This window comes from Xyrauchen texanus, chromosome 9 (genome assembly GCF_025860055.1).
Source record: "Xyrauchen texanus isolate HMW12.3.18 chromosome 9, RBS_HiC_50CHRs, whole genome shotgun sequence".
In the NCBI taxonomy this organism is placed as follows: Eukaryota; Metazoa; Chordata; class Actinopteri; order Cypriniformes; family Catostomidae; genus Xyrauchen; species Xyrauchen texanus.
Window position 1 is genome coordinate 4,386,010 of NC_068284.1, and position 9,022 is coordinate 4,395,031.

General features: G+C 38.8%; 1 protein-coding gene across 2 annotated transcripts; it reads left to right on the forward strand.

Moving 5' to 3' along the window:
* Positions 1 to 621: 621 nt before the first annotated feature.
* On the forward strand, positions 622 to 4,266 carry LOC127649488 (gastrula zinc finger protein XlCGF7.1-like). Of its 2 annotated transcripts, XM_052134598.1 has the most exons (3): positions 622 to 2,614; positions 2,719 to 2,799; positions 3,194 to 4,266. In XM_052134598.1, the coding sequence occupies exon 3, from the start codon at positions 3,199 to 3,201 to the stop codon at positions 3,988 to 3,990; it is 792 nt and encodes a 263-aa protein (XP_051990558.1). In that variant the 5' UTR covers positions 622 to 2,614; positions 2,719 to 2,799; positions 3,194 to 3,198; the 3' UTR covers positions 3,991 to 4,266. The 2 variants fall into 2 exon arrangements, with proteins under 2 accessions (XP_051990558.1, XP_051990557.1); XM_052134597.1 differs by having other exon boundaries at positions 622 to 2,799.
* The last annotated feature ends 4,756 nt before the right edge of the window (positions 4,267 to 9,022 follow it).

Consider the following 9,022-nt stretch of genomic DNA (forward strand, 5'->3'; position numbering starts at 1 on the left):
TCCCCTCGCAAAGAGTTTGCGTTCCCTCGCAATAGTTTGCGTTCCCTCACAATAAGTTTCACGTTCCCTCTCAATGAGTTTCACGTTCCCTCTCAATGAGTTTCACGTGCCCTCTCAATAAGTTATGCGATCAATCGCAATAGTTTGTGTGCCCTCACAATACGTTTTGCATCCCCTCGCAAAGAGTTTGCGTTCCCTCGCAATAGTTTGCGTTCCCTCACAATAAGTTTTGTTTTCCCTCTCAATGAGTTTCACGTGCCCTTTCAATAAGTTTTGCGTTCAATCGCAATAGTTTGTGTGCCCTCGCAATAAGTTTTGCGTTCCCTTGCAATATGTTTTGCGTGCCTTCACCATAGTTTGTGTTCCCTCGCAATAAGTTTTTTTTTCCCTCGCAATAAGTTTTGTGTTCCCTCACAATAAATATATCATAGTTTTACTATAGTAATTATTTTTTAACCTTCATATATATTTTATAATACAAGAAAATTAAAACTATGTTTATAAAAATCATAATTTTGTGTTTTTTATGGTTTTACTACAAATACTGTGGTATTACTCTATAGTAAAACAATGGTTACTAAATTAATTCAGTTTACTGTGTTAATACCATGGTTTCTGCCAAAAAACAAAACATGGTTGGCTTTTTTTAATTATAATTTTATTATAGAATTTTCTTTCCACGTCTAAAATATTACTATAGTTAAACTATGGTATTTATATAGTAAAACCATAACAACCACAAAATTACGATTTTATTGTAAGAGCACACAAAACTATTTCAGAAAGAATCCCCTGTAGATAGACAAACAGAGGTTTGAATTTTACACCTAATAACCAAAAACATTATTCATTAGAATAGGTCAGGGGTGCCCACACTTTTTTGTGTGATGATCTACTTTTAAATGACCAATTCAATAAGATCTACCAACTAAAAAAAAACACAGTTTCATTTAAAATAAGAAAATGCTTGTTGGGACTACTGCATGTATTCCTACATGGAATTCATCTTCTAATTAATAAAAAAATATATAATAATGTTCAATGTTGATATCATTCCATTTTAAAACTAAACCCAAAACACCTACAGCACAATAGATTACAATAGCCAGGGCATTTACCTTATTCAGATGACTTGCACTGAATGGAATCAGACAGTTTTGCCTAATCCGGGCAGTAGCATCGCAATTTCGCGCTCTGTTCTCAGAAGTCCTTGGAAGGCACGTATGAGCAAATCTAGTTGTCATGGCAACTGAATAAACAAAACCTCGCCTGGTCAATATTTACTCTCAAGTGCAAGTCAGACAGAAACTAAAAGAAGGAAAGACATTAAGTGTATTTTTATTAAAATTGAACTAAAGTACATTTACATTTTGTGCGATCACCAGCATTGCCTTTGCAATCGACTGGTAGATCGTGATCGACGTATTTGGCACCCCTGGAATAGGTTATTTGGTGCTTCATACAGTGCCTGCTGTGTGTACAAGAAAGCATATAATATATCAATAAACGAGTCCGTATTTTAAATAATTTGTATTCGTTTTTATGAATAAATGTGATATTACTTTGATAAACATGATATAAACATGATTTAATTTTTTAAAAACAGATTTGTCAGAGTTTGATGGAACAGAATTTGTCAGAATAAACACCTTGGTAATGGCATACTACCATACTACTATAATTCTGTCATAGACTGACATAGCCCATTGTGAGTCTGGCCATTTTAGAATATGCTATGTCGTCATTCAGTTTGTGCAGCTGCTTTGAAGCAATTTCACTGGCTGAGCCAGATGGCTGCTCTCAAATCGCTCTCGATGTACTTTGATGGCATACATCAGAGTGACACAGCGGTGGTGCTCTCAAGTCGGACAGAATTTCTAACCAACATGCACCGTTTCAGGCACCGATCGCTCTGCGCAGCACTGCATGAAGTTGAACACACCTAAAGTCAGTTAAGTCAGGTGGTGTAACTAACAGTAAACATTTTGTTGATATGTGACAAAAAAAAAACAACAACAGAAATTACCCCTTTTAACCCTCTTGAATGTGTGAAATGAAAAAATAAACTGTTGTGTATGAAAATCCTAGGAGATCAGCAGTTACTGAAATACTCAAACCAGCCCATCTGACACCAACAATCATGCCATGGTCCAAATCACTGAGATCAATTTTCTTTCCCCCATTCTGATGGTTGATGTGAACATTAACTGAAGCCTTGTTGATGAGAGAGGTGAACAGAGAATGGCCAGACTGCTTCGAGCTGGTAAAGTAAACTTAAAACTTAAAAGAAAAATTATTTTATATGAAGTTACGCACACTGCTGATCAGTGTCTGTCGGAAGCGGCCAGCTACAACTCCAGAGGCTGCTCAATATTCTGCAGTGCCACGAAGCTCAACTAGCATAATTTTCCATTAAATTTGAGCCAAATCATTATCAAACGACATAAATTGTATATTCTAGCCATCGGTGGATGATATACTGTATTGTGTATATTTCGTAAAGCCTACATATTGTGTGTTTTTGTGTTTTGACAGTTTGAATGAAACCTCTTCAAGGATACATACAGAGAAATTCCATAATAAACGTTGCCATTTGTAATCGTTCACTTTGCAGGTTAATGTATAAAACTGGTGTAACTGCTCAAACTTATCAACGTCACTTTGTTCATTCTTGAAGAAGTACAAAATCCTTCGTAACTTTTGTTTGTATGTGACTAGATCCACAACGTATTTTTGACTGCCGCATCTGCCCTGTGTGACAGTGATACCTGAGTCTTGTTCTACCTCCGACTGGCTTTGGTAAATGTTATATCACCCTCTTGTGGTCTCCCAACGCTATTATGCCAGACTGCATTAAACGGAAGGCCAACTCACAGTGACTTGAAAAGCACAGAAAATTGTGCTTCTAATTTAAATTACATTAAATAACGTCCCAATCAATAATCGATGAATCTATATTTTATGACATTCCTAGATAACAGTAAAGTTTTCATGATGCAGGATTAGTCATTTGACTGACATTTCTCATATGAGACTGGCTTGACCACAGCATCATATTTTTCCAAATTTTAAGGTCAAGAGTTAGATCCATTGAAAATAGGCTTTGATAAACCTTTGTATTGCCTGTAAACCATTAAATTTCTTTCTTTCTTCACCTTGATTTGATTTTGCCAATTTAATATGTTTATTTCAGATCTGATGGATGTGAAAGATGGAAGTCAAGAACTGAATGAAGTGGAGGAAGGACATCAGTATGAGGACCCTCATTATTTTATAGCTGAAGATGGATCTTTTAGTTGCTCACAGACTGAAAATGAAAGTTTTCAGTCAGGAGCCACAAAGTCTTTCACCTGTCTTCACTGTGGAAAAAGTTTCTCATGTAAAGGAGACCTAAAGAGGCACATGAGAATTCATTCTGGTGAGAGGCCTTACACATGCCTTCAGTGTGGCAAGAGTTTCACATGGTCACACAGCCTCAAAGATCATCTGCTTTCGCACTCTGGGCTCAAATCTTTTCACTGCGACCAGTGTGGAAAGAAATTTATTTCGCCTACAGCCCTGAAAAGACACCAGAAAATTCATGGAAACGAGAAGCCTTATGTGTGTTCTTTCTGTGACAGGAGTTTTACACGACTGGACTATTTGAAGGAACACCTAAAAATACATACTGGTGAGAGAGCGCATGTGTGCTCAGAGTGTGGAAGTGCCTTTTCTAGAGCCAGTTGCTTGAAAGAACATCAAATCATCCATACTGGAGAGAAGCCTTACAAGTGCTCACATTGTGGCAAGAGTTTCAATCGACCAAGAGCCCTGAAAATACATGAAAGAGTCCATAATATAGTAAAGCCGTACCACTGCTCTTTATGTGGGACGAGATTCATCACATCAAGTAATCTAATGACCCATAAAAAAAAGAATTGTCCTAAATTGTCACAGAGACCTGAAAGTTCATCTTCAGGTCCACTGCTTAATAATGTGAAAATATTGTGAACTACAGATATACACAACTGCAGTGAAGTCTGTGTTGACCAAGACAATTTAGGGGAAGTCATTTCATTAATTAACTAATAATTATATGAATTGCATGTTGTTGCATTTGTAATGGCATATGTTCTCCATACGCTTCATTTAATTTTGTTAAAGAGCTGACTGACTGTCATAGAATAGATAATACATGTATTGGTATTTATTTACTTGGTTTAACGCTTTTTTAAAGTAATATTTTATTTCTAGTTTTAAATAATTGTATTATCATTATTTTATTAAATATGGGTGTATCATTATTACTGGCTATTTAGGCTGTCTGTCATTGTGCATTATAATGTAACATGCCAGATATTTCATCTCAAAACCAGAGTTGACTATGTTATATTTACAAAGTGAGGCTTTACCCATCAATTTATTTTAATCGTCCTTTTAGGGACCAAACAAAACTGAGAAATATGAAATGCTGTAAAAGCTCATTGATAGTTCAAGTTAACAAATGGAACCTTATTGTAAAGTGTTACTGTCTGTTTTAATGCTTTACTCATTTGTCACAATAATGTAATGCATTTTAATTATCAGATTTTTTTTTAATAATATATTTTATTTATAATTATTTAAATAACTATTTATAAATAATCATAATATATTTAATTATTGCTATTTGGGTGTTTTCCAATCTGTAGGCAGAATGGGGATGGGCGTTTATAAACTATCTAATGAAAGTATGGAATTTCAGTGGTTTGAAAACGTCGACTTATTGGGAAACACCCATTTTTGTTCTACAGAGACATAAGTCTAGCTTTTTCACCAAAAATTCATGTATGCGATTAATTGGCATACCTTGAAATTAATTTGATTACAATTTTTAAGCGATTGACGGTCCTAGTGAAAACACACAAAAGTTGTGTCTTTCTTTTAGAAAATAGCTAAATGGCATTACATCATATTCTTATATTTTTATTAATATTGATTTCTGAGTTTACAGGTCAAGGCCTGTTACAGCCAAAATATTGAGAAAAACAATCTGGCATAGCATATAGTAGTTTCAACTAGAATGTACATTTCCTTAAGAAAATGTGAGTGGTGCTTGCCGTGGCAAAACTCGTCAAATAGCATTTTATAACTGCTGAGATATTTTTTTTACTCGGTTGCTAGGGTACCCCCATCTGGTTGCTAGGCAGTTACCATAGTGATATTTATCAAGTGTCCTTGCTATCCTGAGTAAAATCAGTGAACCCGGAAGTCTCTACGATGTTCTGATCCAGAGATGTGATTTGTTACTTGGTTGCTAGGGTAACCCCTCCTTGTTGCTAGGCAGTTACCATAGTGATTCTAATCAAGTGTCTTTGCCATCCTGATTGAAATAAACCAACCCAGAAGTCTGTACGTTTTTGTGATGCAGAGATATGTGATATGTTACTCGGTTGCTAGGGTAACCCCATCTGGTTGCTAGGCAGTTACCATAGTGATACTTATCAAGTCTCCTTGCCATCCTGATTGAAATAAGTCAACCCGGACGTCTCTACGTTTTCGTGATGCAGAGATATGTGATTTGTTACTCGGTTGCTAGGGTAACCCCGTCTGGTTGCTAGGCAGTTACCATAGTGATACTAATCAAGTCTCCTTGCCATCCTGATTGAAATAAGTCATCCCGGAAGTCTCAACGTTTTTCTGATGCAGAGATATGTGATTTGTTACTCGGTTGCTAGGGTAACCCCATCTGGTTGCTAGGCAGTTACCATAGTGATACTGATGAAGTCTCTTTGCCATCCTGATTGAAATAAGTCAACCCGGAAGTCTCTACGTCTTTGTGATGCAGAGATATGTGATTTGTTAGTCGGTTGCTAGGGTAACCCCATCTGGTTGCTAGGCAGTTACCATAGTGATACTAATGAAGTCTCCTTGCCATCCTGATTGAAATAAGTGAACCCGTAAGTCTCTACGTTTTTCTGATGCAGAGATATGTGATTTGTTACTCTGTTGCTAGGGTAACCCCATGTGGTTGCTAGGCAGTTACCATAGTGATACTTATCAAGTCTCCTTGCCATCCTGATTGAAATAAGTCAACCCGGAAGTCTCTACATTTTTCTGATGCAGAGATATGTGATTTGTTACTCGGTTGCTAGGGTAAGCCCATGTGGTTGCTATGCAGTTACCAAGGTAATACAATACATGGCTCCTTTCCATCCTGAGTGAAATAAGTCAACCCGGAAGTCTGTAGTGTTTTCTGGTGCAGAGATATGTGATTTGTTACTCGGTTGCTAGGGTAACCCCATCTGGTTGCTTTGCAGTTACCATAGTGATACTAATGAAGTCTCCATGCCATCCTGTTTGAAATAAATCAACCCAGAAGTCTGTACGATTTTCTGGTGCAGAAATATGTGATTTGTTACTTGGTTGCTAGGGTACTCTGTTTAGTTGCTAGGGAGTGGCTTGGCAGCTGCCAATCATGAAACTCCAAAGGCTGCTTGTCAGTATGAATGATATAAACCAACTCCCATGCCTCTGTGACATTCAGAATGGAAGATATCCCTCTATGGATTTTGGTTGCTAAGGTGCTCGACAATGGTTGCTAGGGAGGGGCTAGGAAGTGTTGAGGTGATTCATGATTGGCTGTTTGCTGCCCCGAGTGAAACGAGAGCACCCTTGTGTTTCTATGGCACTTCTATCCGGAGATATCCCTTTGATGTCTTTCATTAGAAGTCTATGGGACTTGTTGCTAAGGTGCTCTAAATGGTTGCTAGGGCATGGCTTGATAGCTTCACAATGATCCTGAGAGACTGATTGGTCGTCTGAGTAAAATGAGCCCGCCCCCTCGTCTCTATGACACTGTGATCCAGAGCTATGTTCAATAAAAAATCCCTATGCCATTTCATTTCATGGGCCGTCCTACACCATTATAAGTCAATTGGGGCATTTTTGGGCAGCTCCTGCCCCCCAGGGGTGCAACTTTTACCCCATATTGAGGTATGCTCTTACAGAGCCTGCCAGCCTCTTCAAATGTGGCAAATCACACGTTTCTGTGAAAACCTCGATCGGAGCTGTGACGCGTCAAATTTTGTCTCAATGTTAAGTCTATGGGATTTTTCGGCCGCTTTTTTGCCCCTGGGGCAAATACCGTACCTCCGATCGCTTATAAAAGTCATAGCACACGTGTCCTCAATAGGCCGTTCGATTTGACACCTCATTCGTGGGTCTATGCCAAACGGTGCGGGACGAGTTAGGTGCCGAAGTTTTGTACGGAGATATAATAATAACTAGATAGGTACATTTCCTGAAGAAAATGTGAGTGGTGCTTGCCGTGGCAAAACTCATCAAATAGCCTGCTTGAAAAGAACAGAAATTGTGGTCATAAATAAATCAACCCAGAAGTCTGTATAATGTTCTGGTGCAGAAATATGTGATTTGTTAGTAGGTTGCTAGGGTAACCCCATGTGGTTGCTAGGCAGTTACCATAGTGATACTAATCAAGTGTCCTTGCCATCCTGATTGAAATAAGTCAAACCGGAAGTCTGTATGTTTTTGTGATGCAGAGATATGTGATTTGTTACTCGGTTGCTAGGGTAAGCCCATCTGGTTGCTAGGCAGTTACCATAGTGATACTAATGAAGTCTCCTTTCCATCCTGATTGAAATAAGTCAACCCGGAAGTCTCTACGTTTTTCTGATGCAGAGATATGTGATTTGTTACTCGGTTGCTAGGGTAACCCCATCTGGTTGCTAGGCAGTTACCATAGTGATACTAATCAAGTGTCCTTGCCATCCTGATTGAAATAAATCAACCCAGAAGTCTCTCTGATTTTCTGGTGCAGAGATATAGTTACTGCTAAACGGTTGCTAGGGTACTCTGTTTAGTTGCTAGGGAGTGGCTTGGCAGCTGTCAATCATGAATCTCCAAAGGCTGCTTGTCAGTATGAATGATATAAACCAACTCCCATGCCTCTGTGACATTCAGAATGGAAGATATCCCTCTATGGATTTTGGTTGTTAAGGTGCTCGACAATGGTTGCTAGGGAGGGGCTAGGAAGTGTTGATTTGATGCATGATTGGCTGTTTGCTGTCCCGAGTAAAACGAGACCACCCTTGTGTTTCTATGACACTTCTATCCGGAGATATCCCTTTGATCTGTTTCAATAGAAGTCTATGGGACTTGTTGCTAAGGTGCTCTTAATGGTTGCTAGGGCGTGGCTTGATAGCCTCACAATGATCCTGAGAGACTGATTGGTCGTCTGAGTAAAATGAGCCCACCCCCTCGTCTCTATGACACTGTGATCCAGAGCTATGTTCAATACAAATCCCTATGCCTTTTCATTTCAGGGGCCGTCCTACACCATTATAAGTCAATTGGGGCATTTTTGGGCAGCTCCTGCCCCCAGGGGTGCAACTTTTACCCCATATTGAGGTATGCTCTTACAGAGCCTGCCAGCCTCTTCAAATGTGGCAAATCACACGTTTCTACGAAATCCTCGCTTGGAGCTGTGACGCGTCAAAGTTTGTCTCAATGTTAAGTCTATGTGATTTTTCGGCCGCTTTTTTGCCCCTGGGGCAAATACCGTACCCCCGATCGCTTATAAAAGTCATAGCACACGTGTCCTCAATAGGCCGTTCGATTTGACACCTCATTCGTGGGTCTACGCCAAACGGTGCGGGACGAGTTAGGTGCCGAAGTTTTGTTAAGAGATATAAAAATAAAAATAAAAATAAAAATAAAAATAATAAGTATGTGAGATTACAATAGTGATGCTTTGCAAGCACCACTAACTAGATAGGTACATTTCCTGAAGAAAATGTGAGTGGTGCTTGCCGTGGCAAAACTCGTCAAATAGCCTGCTTGAAAAGAACAGAAATTGTGGTCATAAATAAATCAACCCAGAAGTCTGTATAATTTTCTGGTGCAGAAATATGTGATTTGTTAGTAGGTTGCTAGGGTAAGCCCATGTGGTTGCTATGCAGTTAGCAAGGTAATACAATACATGGCTCCTTTCCATCCTGAGTGAAATAAGTCAACCCAAAAATCTGTACTGTTTTCTGGTGCA